Source organism: Adiantum capillus-veneris, chromosome 16, assembly GCF_014529385.1.
Source record: "Adiantum capillus-veneris isolate H3 chromosome 16, ASM1452938v2, whole genome shotgun sequence".
Taxonomy (NCBI): Eukaryota; Viridiplantae; Streptophyta; class Polypodiopsida; order Polypodiales; family Pteridaceae; genus Adiantum; species Adiantum capillus-veneris.
Window position 1 is genome coordinate 9,433,836 of NC_140946.1, and position 22,209 is coordinate 9,456,044.

Here is a 22,209-nt window from a genome sequence, read left to right on the forward strand (position 1 = left end):
TTCAGGGTAATTTCTGCTAAGGTCCCTCTGAGGTGTTCTAGCCCGCATTTAGGCTCACCTGAGGCCTTGGAACTGCTAGGTCTATTCTGGTGTGCACACAACTAATTAGATAATTCTTTTCTCGTAAATAAATTAATTATTTACAAAGTCTGACTTAGTTACAGCAGCCTGGCCATATTGCTTACAATTGTCCTACAAAGAAAAGGCCAGCTGATTCTGAAGACAAGAAGGACAGGAAAGGAAAGAAGCCCATCACTGGTCTAGTGCCAGATATGGTGGGTGACAAGCCAAATTCAGATGCAAGTGAGCTTTGCAGAGCATGGGGAAAGGTCAGGGATCAAACAATGCTTATCTTCTTTGATCCAGGTGCCAAAGCCAACTTTATTTCCCCAGAATTGGCTTCAAAGTTGGGAATCAGACCTGAAGAGATGGGGTATACAGCAGAGGCAGGTTTGGCATGTCCTGGCCATACAGAGGCTGTGACACCCATCATTGGAAAGTTGCGCCTACATATTCAGTCCTATGTAGATGCTGAAGAATTTTACATCATGCCACTGGACGGATGTGATGTGTTGTTAGGTATTCCTTGGTTGTTTCGTGTACAGGGAATCATGGATGCCTACAACAAAAAGATCACTGTACAGAGCAGGGGAAAGACTCACATTCTGGATGTAAAGCTTAAAGGGGAGTCTATTCTCACTGAATCAGCTTCTGCTATTACTTCTATAATGAAAAAGCATCTTTCTGCGTACTTGGTTTTTGCACGTGAAGTGTCAGATTGTGATGAATCAAATTTATCTGTGCTAGATAAAGAAAGGTCAATGTTTTTACAACAGTATAGTGACTGTTTTTCCGATTCATTACCGTCTCAATTACCGCCAGAGAGACCCGACGATAGATTTGGTGCCAGGCAGTAGCCCACCAAATAAGCCTCCGTACAGGGTTAGTGCGGCTCAGCAGAAAGAGATAATGGGCCAAGTACATGAGCTGTTAGAAAAGGGGCTGATTCAGCCCAGTTCATCTCCATTCTGTTCTCCAGTGTTGTTGGTGCAGAAAAAGGATGGCTCATGGCGTATGTGCATCGACTACCGTGCACTGAACAAGAATACCATCAAGAATAGGTTCCCTATACCTAGAATTGATGATATTATGGACAAATTAGAAGGAGCAGCTATGTTTAGCAGGATAGATCTAAAGAGTGGGTATCATCAGATCCGCATTAGATCAGAGGATGTGCACAAGATTGCTTTTAGAACAACGTTTGGCCTTTACGTATTTTTAGTGATGCCCTTTGGTCTCACAAATGCTCCTGCTACGTTCAATAGAATGATGGACAGAATTTTCCGTCCACACCAGCAGTTTGTTGGTACATTCTTTGATGACATGATAGTCTACTCAAAGAATGAAGAGGAGCATAGGCATCACTTGGCCATTGTGTTCAAAGAGCTACGCAGTCATAGGTTGCTCATCAATGCAAAGAAAAGTGAATTTTTTTTGGAAGAGATTCATTTTCTCGGACACATCGTCTCAAAGGATGGTGTCAGAATGGATCCTGCTAAAGTTGAAGCGATCAAGTCATGGCCAGATTTGAAGACGGTGCACGATGTCCGAAGTTTCTTGGGACTATGCTCCTTTTACAGAAGGTTTATCCGAAATTTCGCTGAGATTGCTTCACCTTTACATGCTCTTCAAAAGAAGGCAGTCACCTTTAGATGGACACAGAAAGAGATTTCAGCTTTTAATCTCTTAAAGGAAAAGTTGACTTCAGATCCAGTCATTGTGTTGCCAGATCTTAGGAAGTCATTTGTGGTCCAGTGTGACGCCTGTGGTAGTAGCATTGGTGCAGTGCTAATGCAAGATGGCAGGGTAGTAGCCTATGAGAGCAGAATTTTGCAAGGGCCAGAGATGACCATGCAGGTCTATGAGAAAGAGTTACTGGCTGTGATTCATGCGCTCTTAAGTTGGAAACACTACCTGCTAGGTGCAGATTTCGTTGTCCAAACGGACCATCAGACCTTGCGATACTTCTTGACACTGACAAAGTTATATGAGAAGCATATGCGATGGGCAAATATCTTGTCCATGTTCCATTTTCAGATTGTGCATGTGGAAGGCAAGAAGAACGTTGTGGGCTGATGCCTTGTCAAGGAAGCCACAAATTTCAGTTGTGTCGATTCCTTATCATCATGCACTTGATGATATGAGGGAAGAGTCTGAAAATGATGAAGATTTTGCAAGGGTCTTCGAGCAGCTAATGGATGGACAACGTCATGAACACTATCTTCTGAAAGATGGGTTCATGATGATGCATGGCAGATTGTGTGTCACAAAGCCATTGCGACGCAAAGTTATGGAAGAGAGTCATGTCCCACCGTATGCAGGGCATGGTGGTATTGATGCTACAGTTAAAGCGGTTGAGACATTCTTCTATTGGCCTACATTGAGAAGAGATGTGGATGCCTTTGTGCGAGAATGCATAATATGCCAAAAGGTCAAGTTTGACAGGCAAAAGGCACCATGGTTATTGCAACCACTACCTATTCCAGATAAACCATGGGAAAGTATTGCTATGGATTTTATCTTTGATCTTCCGAGAACGTAGACAGGAAACGATGGTATTTGGACCATTATTTGCAGATTTAGCAAACAGGCTCATTTTATTCCTGTCAGGAAGAAGATAAAACCAGATCAGATGGCACGCTTGTTTATGAGCAATATTTTCAAGTATCATGGCATGCCACAGTCGATTGTTAGCGACCGTGATCCACGCATGACAAGTTTATTCTGGAGAGGCTTGTTTGAGAATATGGGCACCACGCTCAAATTCTCTTCGTCATTTCATCCTCAAACAGATGGGCAGTCAGAAGAGGCAAATTCTACTGTCCTAGATCTGCTAAAGTGTTATGTGTCAGAGCATAAAGGAAAGTGGGAACAGTATTTGCCATTGGTGGAGTATGTATACAATAATACAATGCATTTATCAACTTGCAAGGCACCTTTTGAGATAGTTGAAGGTGGCAAGAAAGTTCCTCCCATACTGCATACGAAGGACAAGATATTTGAAGCAGATAAGTATGTTCAGGACATGGATGAAATGTACAAGAAGGTCAAAGTGGCCTTAGAAAAGACTCAGGCAAAGCAAAAGAAAGCAGGTGATCGTCACCGTCGTGAAGTGGTATATTCACTTGGTGATTGGGTGCTTTTGCGCTTTGAAAAGGCAAGGTTAAAGAAGATGAAGGGCAAGGAAAGAGTGTTTCCAAAGCTCAGCATGCGTTACCATGGGCCTTTTCAAGTGTGCGACATAATCAATGATGTTGCATATAGGCTGAAATTGCCTGACAGTTGGAAGATTCACAATGCGTTTCATGTGAGTCTTCTCAAACCCTATGTGGGTGATGTGCCAGAAGATATGCCAGCTGAAGATCAGCCGGAAGTCGAGGAACTTGACGAGATCTTGGTCCCGGAACAGATTTTGGCACATAAGGAAAGAAAAGTGAAAGGCAAGGTTGCTAGGTGTTACTTGGTAAAGTTCAGAAACTATCCACCAATGGATGCTAAGTGGATGGAAGAAGGTGAACTTGCAGAGTCACCAATTGTGTTATCACTTTACCTTGAAGCCTTTGATTTGCAACCTACCTTGACCCCTTGAGTTTCAAAGCTACATGGATTGTCAATGTGACAATGGCTTCTGAAAGAAATGATGTACATGGTATTTAAAGTGAGCTCAAATGAAATACCTGTTACATGAATGTTAGAGCTGTACAGATTGTCAGTTTGGCAATTGCTCTTATGGAATGTCCAAAAGTGTGCTTAGTGCTATAGAAGTGAGTATTTCTTGTCAGTTTGTCAAGGATACAGTAATTGCTTCTATTGAAGAGTACATGTGTAACTGCATTCTTAAACTGCCGGTTTGGGTATGCTCGAAAGTGTTACGGGATCCAACGTGTACTATAAGACATTGGCAAAATGTGTCGCTACCATTTTGTCATTGGAAAGTTAGTGACTCAAAGCAATGGCAGAGTGTGAAGCTACCACTATGTCATTGGGATAGGGTTCACACGCAGGCAATACATGAGTCGACAAGGTGTTGAATACACCAGGGTTGACAATGAGCATGTATGTGTCGTACATGTGTCAACAGGTGTTGAATACATTAGTGTTGACTGTGAGCATGTACGACATAGATGCAAACGAGGACATTTGAGATTTCAAGAGGGGGGTATGTCACCAGCGTGTGACTACTATCTATCCTTTTTGTTGATTTCTTTCTTATTATTTATTTACTTTCACTTTTTGGAAACACCCCTCGGGAAATCTAACTGCCCTGCATTGCATAGCTAGTGTGGAACTGTCCAGAGGGAGTCCAGGCCTGAGGGCAAGAGAGCACTAAGGTTGGACAAGGACTATGGTTAGCCAAAGTGGGATCATTGACTAGCCAAAGCGAATCCTTTGCTACAGAGGCTACATTTCACTTCTGGATGTGGCCACAATGTACAAAGAGGGTCGGATGACCTAGAAAGATACAATGGCAACATCTCCTAAAATTTAGGGAAGTGCTATTGTGGGACCTAAAATGTGTTTGCGTCATTACCTCCGGAATGACGAGGGGAACATTTTCTTACTCTGCCGTGGAGTCAACTGGGCAGCCGGTTGGGAGATTTTTAGGCGGCAACCCCGAGACGGGAAAATGCTTGTAAATGTGCCAAGTGGCACCTTCTGGTTCACTTTCCTCATGCAACAAGAGTTGGCGCTGAATTTGAAGGGAGGAGGGGCTGTTTTGCAGAATTTGTCACAGGTTAAGAGCTATGGAGTGCTTGCTTTCCCTCTTATGCACAGTGCGGTGCCAGGAGTGATGCCCTGCACGCTACGCACTGCCCTCTCTCTCTCCTATGGCAGTATGTTATGCCCCACTAGTGGGCTTTTCAATTGACCAATGTACAGTTGTGTGGGTTCATGCGCGATTGCCGAGGCAAGAGCCTCTTGCACAGGTACTGGATTAGCTAGCGGCTAATTCCCCGCAGGTACAGGTGAATTCGGAGAGGTTTCATGCCATAAATCTCGTCCAATTCAAAGGGCAAGTAGCCCTACAGGTGCGGGAGCTCGAGGACTTGCTACGGATGTGACCGGCACGCGAAACGGAGCCTGAAATAGTAAATTACAGCCTGCTGTGTATTTTTGCAGGTTTAGGGTTTTGGCCCTAAACGGTCCCTAATACCCCCAGGAGGTTCGGGGACGCGAGGGGACCGCTGTACAGGTAATCTGGCGCATTTTCGGGGCTGAAAACAGAGAATTCAGCGTGCTGCAGATTCTTGCCAGGTCTTGCAAAGTGCCTGTTATGCGTCGGGAGAGTCACTCAATGCGTGGGAATACTGACTGTGAAGGGTCCTAGTACAGTTATGTTGTCGAAATCGGGCCGGAATAGTTGAAATTCAGCCAAGTTTGTGCGGGGCGCTTGTAAGGAACCACATCGTTTATTCCCTCTTTTGAACAATAAAGAAATACCGAAAGGGGCGCCTAAGTTAGGGGCCAATCTGGTGTCGGTCTACTCATACAGGTGCAATCTAGCAGCCTGTATCCCTTTCCCCTTTGTTGTGTCTTGAAAGTACAGGTAAAGTGGGCGACAAATTAAATGGGTGAAAGCAAATAAGGTTTAAGTTTAAAGTCTACCGCCTTTTTTGGATTGAACAGGCCGGTTTCATCTAGTGTGGAGAAACCCCTCCTGAAACCAGCGTGTCCAGGTGCCCGTATGGCCATAATCTCTGCCCAATTTCTCAGCCTATGCTGAAGGATGGATGCATACAACCGTGCCAATGTGTGTCCTACCATGATAGTACGGTAATTCCTCGGCACTGTGGGGTCTCCTGTCTTGAAGATAGGTACAATAGTAGACAATCTCCAAGACTCAGGAAAGCCCTCGCACATGACACGGTTGAACAACCGTGCAAGCATCTCTGCGGACAAGTCCCCAGCATGTATAATGTGCTCTGCTACCAAACCCTCATGATCCTGTGTCCGTCTGGTCTGCATCCTATCAATGGCCTCCTTTACCATCTCAGTGGTAAAGAAGGTGCTTGTAGCCGGACATGGTTGTGGTGGATATGGTACTGGTGGCTGTCCACGTACAGTGTATTATGATGCTGCATACTGTCCCCATATCTCCGTAGAAGTAATCACTAATGGGGGAGACTGCTCATGGAATAGAGGCCAAGCCTCTCCTGAATCTCTACTAAGGAAGAGCTGATATAAATCCTGCCCCATTTGGGCCAAGAAAGCTCGCTTCCTCCGTCGTACTAGTCGTCGTTGTGTCTATACGAGACTGTCTATAGGTGATCACTCCCAATGCAAGCTCTCGCTGGATCTGAGCTCTCCTCTGTCGACACTCCTCATCATAGCAGTTCTGAGGCATTTGCCCAGAACGACGTCTCTGACTAGGCTAAGTGTGTGGGTTATGCCTCTGTCGTTGCCCCATGTAATGTCACTGTTAGCATAGATGTGATGTCCTCCACTGTGTATACTGGCTCTGATGTGCATAAAAGCCTAGGTATCTCCTCTGCATAGACGGAGTTAGTCTCTGGTGTAAAAATATAGCGTGGATGTCTACCACCACGTGAGGCCTGAGATGTATTGTACTCAAAGGAGACTGATAATGTCAAAAGTGCATGATCTACTGCTATCCCAACAGGCCTGGGCCCCACTATAAAATCCTGAATGTGAGAGATAAAGCTCGGATGTGTCAGAACATAGTCTACAGTACTGGCCCCATGTCTGTGTAGAAAACAAGTAAAACCTGTAGATGATAGGAAGGTCGGTAAGCCATTCAGTATGGCTAAACTGTGAGTAGTCGTCATCTCCCTGAGGTATCTCCCATACTCTGTATACTCTCTGACATGTGAGCATCTCTCAAGCCCCATTTCCTCTGAGGTGTCATAGAAAACCGTCTGTGAACTGCCTGTACGGGCATTGAAATCCCCCAATAGTATGATGTCTCCATCCCCGGAGAACTCCCAAATATCATCATCAAGTACAGAGTAAGGAGACTGTCCTCTGGGTGAAGCATATACTGAAGTGCTGGGAGGAAAATAGCATATGGCGATGTACAAGAAACTTCTAGTCTCTGTCCTTAGCCTCACCCACATGTATCTCGCCTGATCATCTCTCTGAACTATGTGCAGTAGTGGTTGGAGCTCCTCTCTGAAAAGAACTGCTACACCTCCTGATCCTCTAGTCCCATGCTCAGATCTGGTGCATGTTCGGCAAGGTGTCTCCCATATGTATCCTGATATATGTGGCATTAACTGTCCTGGAGCCTGATGAGTCTCTGAGTAGAAAACAATGTCTCTGTCTCTGAAGCTGTCCTCAAAGGCCCCCACATCAAGTCTATACGAACCATTACAGTTCCAAACCGCCATCTTGAGTGTGGTTCCATAGGTCTCGCACCGTCATGTAGGGCGTCTCTCCATAATGACCACTCTTCCTTCTCTGTAAAAAGCTGTCTTCCCCTTTTCTCTTGCGGCCCTAATCTCTGGCATGACTTCCTGCATGTGGGCAAGCTGTGAGAGGGTGAGATCGTCACCAAGGAAGATACCAGTCTTTTTGAGAGTGGGTCTCCTCCTCAAAAAGTCCCTTCTTCTCCTCAATAGAGGGGAAGCGCACTGTGAGAGCTCTTCGTCTCGATGTTTCCCCCGTGCCTCCACTTTTCTTACCAACTCTCCATGCTCTTGTGTGTGTCGCTTTTTGCATCCCCATTAGTATCATGAGCTCTTGTACTTCCTCATCAATTTTGTCCCGATCGTTGAGGCCGGTAACCCTCACATGCAAGGCCCTCATACTTCTTTGTTGTTCCTCCTCAAGTGTCATGTTGATGATGGCGGGAGTGGGGATTGATACCTCCTTGCCTTTGCCCTTCTTTGCGACCGAAATCCACTTCTCCGCCTCCTCCACTTTCCTATGGGTTTTGGTAATCATATCTGTCCATGAAGACGTTTTTGCTTCCTGTTGTTTCTCCTCTTCCTTAATGGCTTGCATTTGCTCTTTGATTACCTTAAGTTCTTCTATCACTGAGGGTTGGATTTCTCCCTCTTCTAGTCCACCATTGGCTCTTGCCTCGGCTAGGTCTCTCTTGAGGGCTGAAATCTGATTCTTTAGGTCTTCAATTTCGGCCCGATGCTCCATTTTTTCCACACACACACACACACACACACACACACACACACACACATACAGAGAGAGAGCATTTCTTACTTCTACCCTTGGTCAGTTCTTGCTCCATGGTGACCACTACACCTGCTTAGGGCGTCACAACAACTGCCCATGCACCCCTCACTTGGACATATGACCTGACTTCAGAGGACCTAGCTAGTAATTGAGGCAGCCACCAGACATTACCTAGGCTGGACATTGGCTAGTTGCATGGTGGGCCTTTCCCTTCACGCGGCACATCTCAGGAGTGGCTCCAGTCTGCCCTTGGTGGATCCGAAGGCAGCATCTTGGAGCTCATCATGCTAGGCTGTGGTATATCTCTTGTGCAGCTTTCAGACGACTGTTGTGCTGAGTCTCTCTACGGTCGCTCTTCTATTGTTGCAGGAACCCGGCTGTTGGTTTAGAGCGCTGGACACCAGACTTTGATGTTGAGGAGTTTGATTGCCAGCAGGGATCCCTTGTTCTGTGGTCACTCTCTCCTTTCCATCGCCCCAATCCATCTTTCAAGTTGCGTTACTGGACATGCCCTGTACTTCCCGGCATCCACCCAGGACTACGTCGCATTTGGCTATGGAGACTAACTTGCCTCCTCTGCCATCTTATCTTCACCAGCCCCTTCTCCCATACAGCCCCCCACCCACTTCCACTACAGCTCTATCGCCACTGCCTCCATCTCAACTGCCAGCAGGGATCCCTTGTTCTGTGGTCACTCTCTCCTTTCCATCGCCCCAATCCATCTTTCAAGTTGCGTTACTGGACATGCCCTATACTTCCCGGCATCCACCCAGGACTACGTCGCATTTGGCTATGGAGACTAACTTGCCTCCTCTGCCATCTTATCTTCACCAGCCCCTTCTCCCATACAGCCCCCCACCCACTTCCACTACAGCTCTATCGCCACTGCCTCCATCTCAACTCCACCTCTCCTCTGCGGCCCACCAGCCCCTCATGTTCCTTGATCCTTCACAGCTTCCACGCCGCCAGCTAGATAGTTTTTTAGAGTCGAGTACAAGGGTGATAACTTTGGTTCGTTATTGGTTAGGCTGTACACATTTTATGGTGTGCACAGAAGGCACTCTCTCTTCTAGGTAGTCGGCAAAGTCCCATGCTCTCCCTCTCCCTACCTTTTGCTGGCATGGAGACTTGGACAGAAGTGTTAGTGATGGATTTTGTTCTTCGCCACACCTTGCAACCTATCCAAACTTGGGCATTCCATCATGCATTTCTATAGATACAGAGCATATGAGCTATATAGTGGCTACACATATAGGACTGCTATTGTTTACCACTGGTTCTGTCAGTGGACCATAACACCCGGATCCCTCGCACCATGCGAGTATGGTCGGAGTCGGCAATAGTCTCCACACTACGATGCTCTTTTGAGCTGCTCGCTCCTTTGCCCCGGGACATCTTCTACGACCACTACCACATGATGAGGATGCGCTTCCATTGGCTCTTGTTCCACGGCTTTGGCCAGGGATCGAGAGAGCTCGACATTGATCAATAGTCTTGTGATCAATAGTCTTGTAGCCGTTGACGCGGTTATGATGCCTTTGAGATTCTTGACTCATCATTGGTTAACACATGGATTTACATATTGTCTCTTGGAATGTCAATGGCTTGCATCACACTAGCATCAGTGGTCCCAGATAGAATTTCCTTCGTAGAGATTTGCGTTCTCATGTAGACAAAGATGTGAATATACTCCTTGTGCAGGAGCTCAAGTTATATATAGACAATTATCGCAGTTGTGGCAAGTTGTTACCTGGGGATTCCCATACATTTCTGGAAACTGCAATTGGACAACAATATTCTAGTAGTGGTGTATGCATTTCTATGGGACACCGTTGGTGCCATTGTGTACGCGACCATGGTACTTTAGTGCATGGTAGAGCGACGTGACTTACTCTAGAGATTGACGATACCTTGGTTGGTGTGATGTGCATCTATTCCCCCACTTTAGCTCAAGCGAGAGCCAAGTTTTGGCAGTAGATTGTCAATGTATTGCATGCTAGGGATCTGTGGGTTGTTGGTTGTGATTTCAACAATGCAAAGACCAACGAGGACTGGCGCACCATTCAGTTTCCATCTTTACCATATCTTTTGGTTGTTAGGGGGACGAATCTTGAAGGCTGAGGAGAGGGAGTGTAAGGGCTTTCTGTGGCTAGTACTGTTGCTAAATGGACTATTTTCTTATTTTTTTGAGTAATTTCTATTTATTAAAGTTAGGATATTTAAATGTGTGCACTTTAACATTAAAGGTCAAGAACTGTAGATCTTTTGGAAAATAAAATGCCATTAGGCACGGACAACTCTGATGTGTCATGTGATGGGTGACATTAAGCATCGTTAAGGGGTTGTACCGTTAGTTCGGTGGGAGAGACCGGAAGTGGATATTCTTGATGGGTCACATGATGGGTGACGAGAGCACTAGAAAGGGAATATTCCATTGGTATGGAGGAAATCCGAACTGAAAAAAGGAATATGTTTAAAGACGCAAGCACAAGAATAAAGATCGGTTCCTGAGAGGCTTTTTCTAAAAAGCGGAATATTTTTAAGTGTTTTGAGGGAAAGGTAGATGCTTTTGGGTGAGGAATTTGTGTCTGCATAGCATCTGTGCCTGAGAATTGCCTCCGGGGATACCTGGGAAGTGTTTTGTGGCATCAGTTTTCAGCTCACTGAGTTTTATCGAGTTTTTAAATAGGTATACACAATTTTTAAACATTGACCGGTATTAGGTGTGCAGCCAGCCAATGATTGAAATAAGGTGAGGCTTTAAAAATAAAACACTAGCGCTAGCTATTGGGCTGGTTTACCGTGCTCTCTCTCTCTCTCTCTCTCTCTCTCTCTCTCTCTCTCTCTCTCTCTCCAAAAACAGCTGCCACCCCTCTCTTTCTACTAGTGCTACCTCTACACGTAACTTGGCTGGCACGGCACCGGCTATTCCTACCGGTTCCAGGTGTCTATAAATTCAGCCAGCCTTCTCTCTCAACCACACAGAATTGCCAGCGCTATCTTTTGGAGAAGTTGATGTTGGGAATCTACAAGTGAGTGTGCGATGTCAGCACAGCATTGGGTGAGCGAGATGCTTGGGACAAATTCGTTTTTGCAGTTTCCGGTACAGACGTTGGCAAACTTCATCTATGGCTCGCACTCCACAGTCATTGGAATTTTCGTGGAGTTTTCGAAGACAGTCCGGTCGTCTTCTCAAGGGACTAGATAGATTTTATGTGGATACCTTGGCAGCATCTCACGGTGGGACAATTATTTGGCCTAGGCAAGTGCTCTCTGATCATGCTCCAATTTCTTTGCATTTGAGATCTGAGACTTCCTCTATGCCTAGACGAGGATCGCGCATACCCGCCTTGGTGTTAAATGAACCTTCATTGTCTTAGTTGATTCAAGATGTTTGGACACGTTCTGGTTCTGCAGATCGCGCATACCATCTGGCTACATGCATCAATGTGTCTTCCCAGGCTTGCAGACAGACAGCTATCGAGCGGCGATGAGGCCTGTCGAGTTCCTAGGAGAGTGTGAGGTTGACACTAGAGAGACGCTTAGCCACATTCAGACTGATTAATTCGAATTCTCCTATCATGCTCCAAGCTTTAATTACATATAGACGATTGACTTTCTCTTTCTTCAATACCAAGCACAACGAAACTTTCTTTTCTCATACAAATTCACAGCAATTTCTTAAAACTTTTTCCCGTTTATAACTCTTGCAGCAACTTGAAAACATATGCAGCAAACTAAATAACAGTCAAATTCAAACAATCTACAGATAACAACTCCTCCCAAATGGCAATGGAACAGAAGTACTTTTTCATGACATAAAAATACCAGTGATTATACAAATTAGAATGGACTTAATTTCCTAGGAAAAATCATCGTTGCGGAAAGAATCCAAGGAGTTGTCGCTGTTCTGATACCAATATAAGAACTTTGTAGCGGAAATCCCTTGGAAGAGCTCTCCTTTGAGCTCTCTACCTTGGGAGCACTACCAAGAACTGTCCACCCAACCATAGGAGTCCCATGCTTGTATAATCTTGGCCTGGGCGTTCACACTTGGACAAACATGACGCCATCTAGGCCTCCTCAAATCCTGTGTAGATTCCACCCCCGAGCTTTGCATACACAATGTGCTCTACCCACCTATCTGTGCATGCCATATGTGCTCCATGGTGCTATAGACAACAAAATTTGAGAGAGAGAGAGAGAGAGAGAGAGAGAGAGAGAGGGGGGGGGGGCTCTTTTTTTTTTTGAATGGAAGACCAGCAAAAAGGGAGCAGAAGATAACTGCTCAAAGAGGTCTCTCTGTTATTTTGCAGTACTGAATTTATACAAGAATTGGAATTCGTAACGATAACCCGAGTTTTCAATATTGCCCAGGTCCAGAAGCGGCTGCAAATGCGCATAGAAGCCCAAAGCAGGTACTTGCAGTCCATTCTGGAAAAGGCAGAGGCGGCCTTTGCTTATGAGGCAACTGCTTCAGCAGAGCTGAAAACAGTTCGGGCGGAACTTGCTGATCTAGCTTCAAATGTCACCAATGAATGTGAAATAGCTCCATATGGGGCTTTCCCCCTGTTGTCACCCACCGCCGTCTTAGCCCAGCAGCTTGAGATGGTTTGTACGAGTGGTGGGGGGGATGACAATGTGGCTGCAAATCTGCAAGCAACGGCGGCAGAAAACCGAAGCCCTAGTGTCGCGTTTTCACAAAATTCAACAAGTGGGCGAAATGATGAAGGGTCCTTTCGAAATGGAAGGTTGCAATCACATATAAGGGATGGTATGCCTGTGTTTTGGTCAAATGAGCAAGCCGGATTCAAGGGTGTTGCTCACAGTTGCAATGCAGATGAATCACAAGGAAGTTGTACTAGGACAGTTGAAATACCCAGTAATATGCGCACGGTTCCTCAAAGTCGACTAGCTTGGAAAGACATTTCAAGCAGCTGCCCAAAATAAATGTCAAATGAAGCATCAGATTTGTGGTTCCCAAACTGTGATGTATTCATTTTCAAATCAATCTTAATGTTGAGATCTTGATCAATTAATGACCGGGTTAGTTTGCTCAACATCAAACTCCATTCCCCCATGGAGTAGGGCACAACTTGGAATGTGAAGATTGTTATGAGCATCAAACACGTAAAAAGTTGCCCTTCAGCTCTAATAGGTGTGTGATGGTATGTTTCTAGTTGAAGTCTATCACGGCACTTATGAACGTGATGGAATGTCATAGCTCCCGCAAGTTTGGAAGCAGCCTTGCTGATCATCACTAATGGGGCGGGAACGGGAATGTATAAATGCTTAAACCAGTCCATATTAAGCTGGATTTTGTGAGGCAACCCTCCAGAGGAATCTCGAACATTCTGTCTGGTCTTCCATTCTCTTTCACCTAGCTTACCTTTTGTGTAGCAACTCATAGGAGATTGAGATCCACCTGTAAGGATGGCTTTTCTGCAGCTAAGAGATTGAAATGAAGAACCTTGTCGTGGTAAAGCAAGACTAGAGTGATTAGTACAGAAACTAATTTATTGAATTTGAGTGGTTCAAAGTGGCACAGTTCTGGTGCTTGGAAAAACTAGTGTTTTAAGAGTTTTTAAACCAGCATTAAGTATCGGATAAGCTATAAATGCAAGTAACAAAATACCTAGCTTGATGTGATGCATCTACCGTCAGTTTTTGGTAAAAACCCCCTCAACCCCCCAGTAGCTTAGATTGTCGAATCGGGACACTTATTTTTTTCTTCTTCTTTTTTAGCAGACTGGTGCTGTGGGACGGCTCAGAGACGTCCACAAGCTGTGCGCCCACGATTGTCTTCATTCGTGACTTAATGGATTCGGGTTCCATCATACAATACGATCTCATGTGAGAAATCATCTGGCTCACTCTTTCCCATCCCCTGGATGTCTTCGGCTCTGGTACCGTGGTTTGTGATTTCAACAACTGTCAAAACCTTAGCCATAGATCCCATTGGTGGGCTTGTTTCCTCATGTGTTCCTGCTGTAGGTTGAACATCTTCCTCTCGTTTCGTGCTCCACATCCCGATGATATCCATCTTCTTTTGGCATGCTTCTATTTGTAGGTGACTTGCCATCTCTAGAGACACGCCTCCACGTGGACTCGACCACCGATTTGTTACACACCACCACCTCAGGGCAGTTCCAAGCATAATGACCAAATTTTGCGGCATTTGTAGTAGGCGTTGGGGAAGGAGGCAATGCCAGCTCTAAATGCAGACCTTTACATCCAAGCCAGGTCTGACCCGCTGCAGCTTCGATATGAACAACATAAGGCCCATCAGAGAGGCAATGGAGTTCACATGATTATGCACCCAAAGCGGGGAGGTTTAGAAATCTATAAACTCTTCATGCGGATAGAATTGTGGCATCCACGGCATGGCATACGCAAAATAAGAACACCCCCAACTTAGAGGCACATTCTGCCACATTGAAGCCTTTGTCCATTGCTGTGAAGAGATTTATTGCGTTTCTATTGTTAAGCGCTGCATACGCCCACTCCTATAAGCTTTGGGTAGTCATTTGCCGGCCCATGAGGTAGAGCACCACTAAGTGCAACAGGCCTCTAGACTTTGCAGAGCTACCTCTAGGCTAAATTTGGCATTCAACACATAGCCATCCACATCTCTGTTCTGGCTGAACATGATAACCCGGTGCAAAATTTCCTAAAATGCCACATGAATTCTACTAAACATCTCAAGTAATCAAATAGAACTACACATTTAAAGCACCTATGCAAAACAACAGTTGACATTTCTCGAAAAGCGTCCCCTAGTGTAAAAAAAACGAACAGGATGCATGCAATAATTTATGGTAGCCATTTATGTGTGTGCTTCACTTTTTTGCAAGGTTTACATGAAACCAAAAAAAAAGTGACAAGATTTAAATATGTAGCAATGCTTGGGTCCAATATGCAACTTTACAGATTCAACTTATGGCAAAGTAAAACATGTGCTTCATGCTCATTTAAGCTACCTTATGCTACGTGTGTACTAGCTTTACCAATTCATTACTAATGATGATATCATTTGATGTTTATGCAAGCTACATCAGTGAATTGTGTCAATTTTCCAACTGTGAATGTTGAAATTCTCATTTCCATCTATGAAAGATGACTTCTGATTTAGATATTCTCATGTACATTAGTCATTTGTATATAAATACTTCATATGGATACAATGGTGGAACTTATAAGCTTACTTTCATATGTTTTCCATAATCGGTTTTTGAAGTAATTTCATGGCGCAAAACCTTTCAACTGAGCTTAAATTACAAGATTCTTGTGAGATTGAACCCTTGAAATATGCCTAATTGATTGGTCTTGGGATATAGATATGACATAGACCTTAACTTTTTTCCCATGACCTTATATTGTTGAGGAAAGAGCCTTTGAAAGCCCAAATTTTACCTTCTTTTTAGTATTTTTAAGAAATCACGTTTTTTTTTGCTTATAGCGCATATTTGATGAAAGAATTAAGTTGTGAAGAATAAGTTCTTGTCATAACAATTGTTTCTCTATCCATAAATCTTTAAAACTATGAAGAACCTATTTTAATAAGGAATTATAACCATATTATGAGAATTTTGTCAAAATTGCACTAAAGTTGTATAATTTTTCATCTTAGAACTTCTCACCATAATCTTGATATTGTATTCATTTCTATCTAAACAAAATTTGAATGACTATTTCATATAATTGACTTAGGGTGTAAGCATCTCCTATGTAGTTCACCAAGGAAGACCCATCCACTTTGTATTATTAGGGTGTGACAACTTGCTTCGGCCTTCCAACTAGCTCACACCTAGAAGGTAGCCTCTTCATTCCTTCTCTCTCCCTCCTTCCCCGTTTGTAGATTTTTGAGACCTCTTGGGATGTTTTGATGCCAAAAATTTATATCGTGTGTGTATATGAGAGAGAGAGAGAGAGAGAGAGAGAGAGAGAGGGGTTAACGTCGTAGAAACAATCCCAAAAGGAGCCAACTCCCCCCCCCCCCCCCCCCCCCCCAAAAAAAATAAAAAAAATAAAAATAAAAATAAATAAATAAACAAATAAAAAATAAAAAAAAATCTTTCATGCGCTCCCAGCATAATATCTAGACAAGTTTATCTACTCATGTATGGCCCCCTCAAAACATGTTTAAGGTCACCTCAAAACATGTTTAAGGTTGCCTATTTTGGAGCATGTGATTTGAGGGATCGAAAATGCCTACCCCTCTTAATTATGCACAAGCTCCTTGAAACCTGGAGACCCTTATGAGAAAGCCCTTATGTTGATGCTATCTCAGCCCTTATCTTGGGGTGCGAGCCCTGCTTGTATATCAGTAATATTGTTCTTTCTTCTAAGTGCAGGCATAGTAATATTGCTTTACACCATTTTTCATCAACCAATTTGAATTCATAGCTATGGGAATTTTGATATTATCAGACGGTATTTGTTGTAGGCTGAAGTTTGCAAACCGTCATGGTCGGGGGTCAGGGGGCTACGCACCACAGCCGTCCATCTGCTAAGCTTTCCTCTGCGGAATCCACTGCTGCATGCAGCTGCTGGATCATCGACACGTCATCCCTTGGAATATTAGCTCTATTGCCCAATCAAAATTGCCAGTGTCAGCGCAGTTGCAACACTGCCGTCTCGCCACTGTCAGGGTGTCAGCGTAGTTGTGACTGCAGTCATGCAGTGCTGTTCAAACGTCAACCTCACTGCCATCTGCCGGTTACGCTCAAACCAAAACAAAGAGCTTGCGTGCGCTGACTGCCATCTTGGCCCCCCTCCCCCCGACACATGACGGTCCGGAAAGGTCACCAAGTGACCTTTCCACTGCAATGCGTGCTCCCGCATGGCTCCCGGCCTCCGCCCGGTCTCCATGCAATCGCCCGCTCCCGGCCTCCGCCTGGTCTCCATGCAGTCGCCCGCAGAAAGGTCACTTGATGGTCGCTCTACCACCACGCTAGCGCACGTCGTTGTCCATGTTGGCATGACACATGGATCACACCCTAGTTTAAGCGTCCCTAGTTCACCCTCAGTTCACCCACCCCCACCCTCAGTTTACCCCCAATTCACCCATCCCTAGTTCACCACTAGTTCACTTTGTGATCCGACGGCGGAGATTAAAGTCGTCTCGCGCCCCCAAATTTGGGCCCTAGATCCCCTCTGGCCTAGAACCATGCCATATAGTGACGAGGCTGCCTGTTTGCGCAACTCTCGCCTCCCTCCCCTAAACATTTGACGGCCAGGATCAATCCCTTGCTGACCTTTCCCTGTTTTCAGCGCTCTCACCAATGGCTCCTGGTATACTGCTGACCATTCCCTGTTTTTAGCGCTCCCGCCAAAGCCACCTGGCATCCGCCAGTCGCCATGCGATCGCCCTGAAAACAGAGAATGGTTAGCAGGGGACCATTCCCTCCACAAAAACAATAGCATAAATGATGACCTCACAACCATGAGAGTGTGTTACCCTTTAAGGAGTTGTAATGCTTTGGTTAGATTATGTGCCACATTGTGCACCTACTTAAACCTATGTCCCACCTTATGATAACTAGAATTGCATAGAGATTCATGCATGCACGCATGCACACACACACATACCCACGTGACGAAAGAACATGGGATCTTCAATGAAGATCTTGCCATGGGATCTACGATGGGCAAACATACGCACACATCTCGAGAACAACAGACGTCTACCAAAAAGGCAACAGTCAAAGCCCACCTGGGATTTTAACCCATCACGTAGGTTATGGTGACGAGTTAACCACCCATGCACGTACGTTTGGTTGTCCACTAAGGCCAAACAACATATTATAAAGTAAACGCATGCAGGTAAAGTAAACTAAGACAAAAAAGGTAAACTCAAACACGTCCATTTAAAATCGGACGGCCGAGTCTACCTCGATTTTGCGCGCATTGCTCGTCGCCGTGGATCCCATTGTGCGGTCGTGTTCTTTAGTCCTAAGGCACACCCACACCCCAAACACATGCACGTGCACGTGCCATGTGCGTGCACACACACATGCGCATAAGTTTCTCTCTCTTGATTTAGAAACAAAGCACTCAGTATTTCTCAACTGAGTAGCTAAAGGATCCATTACCTGATTTGCAAGGCTCTACATTTCTGCTAGGTTTGAAAAACAAATTTGGTTATTTTCAGAAGCAAGATATTTAGGTTCTAAAACCTGTAGGCATTGTCCTCATATACGTAGTCATTGTAGAACAAGAAGTGGGTACATGGGATTTGTAAGTGATCCATGTAGTTGATTTCATAACTCAGTTCTTAAAATATAAATATATTTCAACTGTTTATGTATTCTATTTGTCAAATTAAGTATTAGTAGAAGGTTATCGGGCATCTCCCTAGATTCGCCCTAATCAGCCTGTTTTCCAAATTGCACCTCCCTACTATAGTATTGGATGTACTATTTAATACAATTTTACTTGCATGGTTCATTTCTGTGGGCACACTCTCTCTCTCTCTCTCTCTCTCTCTCTCTCTCTCTCTCTCTCACACACACACACACACACACACACACACACACACACACACACACACACACACATTCTTAGTAGTGGGCCCTATTTAAGTAATTTAAACATTCCTAATTTAGTTAGGAATGCCCTTAAGTTTACCAAACGCTACTTTTCAATCACAAGATTAAATTTCTAGTCAAAGTGGGTGTGAAGATCACGTGATTATGTGCCATATCATCAATTTGGAATGGCCATCATATTAATTGATGACTATTTTCAGGTCCGTCTTTTTTGCTTTAGTGGGATACAAGTGGCTAGACATAAGGGCTTAAATGCACTGGTATGATGAATGCAACGAAGGCAATTGAAAGCAGACGAGTAGTTATCATGACGAGGAGGTGTAACCACGTAGACAATTTGTTGTATCACAAAATTTGGATCATAACCTTTGTTCAACTCAATCTAGAAGCTGAGCAGACACATCTATTATCCCTTCCAAATATTAGCCATGAAACATGGTCGGGCAAGAGCCATATGTAGCATCACCACGGCCACCTAATTGATGCACCACATGTACTGGGAACAACGGAGAGAACCCGTAGCAACAAGCTAGGAACCGCCTCTTCGGGTGACCCACCCCAGGAGGAGGATGCACTCGAGTGCTCAAGGGAAAAAGCCCTAGCAACGTGAATACTAGGTGAGCACAATGTGTCCCTCTAGAGGGGACACCTTGTGCTCACCTCCTCCTCCTCCTCCTCGGGTGACCCACCCAAGGAGGATGCATTCGAGTGTTCAAGGGCAAGAGCCCTAGCAATGTGAACACCACGTGAGCACAAGGTCTCCCTCTGGAGGGGACACCTTGTGCTCACCTCCTCCTCCTCGGGTGACCCACCTTAGGAGGAGGATGCACTTGAGTGTTCAAGGGCAAGAGCCCTAGCAACGTGAACACTAGGTGAGCACAAGGTGTCCCTCTAGAGTGTTCAAGGGAAAAAGCCCTAGCAACGTGAACACCAGGTGAGCACATCTAGAGACGACCCAACGGGGGATTTAAACCCACAATCTGTAAGTTGAGAAGACACATGTATTTTGTAAGAGGAAACATTTTTAATACTATTTTGATACCATTTGGTTACTGATTTACTTTTGATTAATTTCTCATGAATTGTACTAGCATATTGATGGTTCCGTTGATCTTTGAGGACAGAGTTCTCATGCCATTTTTACTAATTTTGAGATTTTACATCCTTGAGTTACATTTTACAGATATTTTCAGCATATACTATTGGAGTATGGCCTATAAATGTTTGATCTGCTCTACCTTGAAGCTGTTTAGGTTATAGATTTTTGGGTACACTTACTTCCATGGGGGACAATACTCCGGATGGTTGTTTCTTGTTGATAAACCTTTTTGACTAATGGCTTAAGTTCTGGCGTGTGAGCCTACTTTAGAGATAGATATATTGGACCTTGGCTAGTGCTAGGTTTGTAACAAGTTAAGATAAATCTTTATCCTAATTTACATTGGTATCTTCTAAACAATGTCGGATCAGATGGGCTCCTAGAATTTTTAAAGTGTTTGTTGTGTGGTACTTTTAGCTGACTTTGAATTGGCCCTTGAGTTAGATCGAACATTAGGCTTTCTCATAAACAAAGTCAGTATTTGTGTGAGTTACTTAATGCTTTGCTTGTCCCAAGATGCTAGTTATTTGGGAAATAGTTTATTTCTCTAAGCAATTTGAGTATTGATCTCCTTTGGCATGGATAATCGAAAGCATTAATCTAGTACATATAAACCATGCCCCTCATTGCTATTCATTACTTCGCCGATGGTTATCAATACATGTTAGAAATCCACTATGGTTCAACCCCTGCGGACATGGTGTGGGTAAGTGGATGCAATCCTGTAAAACTACTTCGCGCAAGCGAGACGACAGAAAAAAAAGAAACCCACTTTATATTTGATTGGCTGGGTTATACAAATTGACTAGCGAGTATTTTTGAGCAACAAAATAATCAAGCAAGTCCATTCAAACATTCTTTATTACTTAGGGAAAATTGCAAAAGTGCAAGAGAGTTTTCCAGTGTTGAAAACTAATCCCACAACTAAACTCAAATCCCATGGTGACTAATTCCATGGAACCAAAATTGGAGCAAATTTCAAGGTTGCCTCTTGCCTAGCTATGTGAGCATCTACTTCATTCAATGACCTCAAGCCAAAGTCTACATGCTTGCTCTCATCACCATGAAGATCATTGTCATCAAAGTACTTTGTGATTGACACAATGCTAACTTGATCATTGCATAGAGGATCATGAGCCCTAGACCCTCTTCCTTTTCTTTGAGAGACCCTCCTAATTGAAGGACTACACCAAAGTTTTCAAAAAAATAAACAACTCCTTCAATCACTGCACAATCACTAAGGACAATAATATAATCAATACACTCATTGTAATAAAACACTCATCCTACGTTGAAAGCCAAGCATGAGGTAAACTTGCAGTGTTCACGAAAAACCGTCCTTTAGTGTATTTTTTCAAGGCTAAAAATGAAATTTAAGGGTGCCCATGGAGACGTGTCCTTTTTACCAAAGGTCTAAAGTGAAGAGCTATTCTTTGTTTTCAAGGCTTAGTATTTTGAAGCCCGGAAAAAAAAGGTTAAAAAAAAAATCCTTATATCAAAGGAGCCCACACAAGGGTCCCTTTTACTTGGACACATACATTATACATATTAGGTATATTATATATATATATATAATATATATAGGTAATGTGGCTGCAGGCATATCTAATCATATATGTATCTTAGATGATAGATCTATATATATAAAGATAAAGAGATCTGAATGTCACATGTGAACGTTTTATCTCCAACAGTCCGAAAAGAAAAGAAAGTCGTTGCAGATTGCAGCACCTAGGACTACTTTTTTATAAATCCGTTGGCCTCTTTCTTTTCACAACTAACATTTCCGATTGGGTAGCGAGTGTATGGCAGTGGGCAACTCCTTTTTTGAACTCACTTTCAATGTTCATGGGCTACAATTTTTGGCAAGGTTTTTGTCTCCTTGTTTCTAATCTCGACCCTCACAGTTGAAGCTTCAACCTTTGTTGGATTTGGGCCTGTAGCCTTCGATTTTCAGCTGTGAAGCACGACACTCGAGACTTGAGAGTGGAAGCTTGAGAGTCGAGAATCTCAACCTTCCTGAAAAGTTTGTGCGAGTCAGCCTTCGAGGAGTTTTATCGTGATCGAAAGAGGAGTTTTTCAAGTTCACATGCACCTTTCTTGCTTCGAGAATCGATGTTCAACTGACACATGGTATGAATTGCTTATGTGTGTTAAGGATTTGTCAAAAATGTTTTCTCTGTAGTGTGTATAACAAAAGCTTAAGAAAAGGAAAACCTAAAGGGAGAAAAGTGACGTGTGTACCACAGTACCTGCATACATGAGTGCTAGAGTGTGGACTGTGGACTTTGATAATCGTGTGTACCATGTGGTAACTATCACATGTCTGTAGAGTCTTAAGTGTCA

General features: G+C 44.0%; 1 protein-coding gene and 1 pseudogene across 4 annotated transcripts in view; one reads left to right on the forward strand and one right to left on the reverse strand.

Annotated features, from left to right (window-relative positions):
* LOC147438542 (protein PHR1-LIKE 2-like) overlaps positions 1-13,249 on the forward strand; it is a 52,875-nt gene extending 39,626 nt beyond the window's left edge. For all 4 annotated transcript variants that reach the window (XM_086484636.1, XM_086484637.1, XM_086484635.1 and 1 more), the window contains one exon: positions 12,592-13,249. In XM_086484636.1, coding sequence (XP_086340762.1) covers positions 12,592-13,164 — 573 coding nt within the window. In that variant the 3' untranslated portion in view covers positions 13,165-13,249. The remainder of the gene's footprint in view (positions 1-12,591) is intronic.
* On the reverse strand, positions 7,420-8,207 carry LOC147438543 (uncharacterized; annotated as a pseudogene).
* Positions 13,250-22,209: the final 8,960 nt, after the last annotated feature.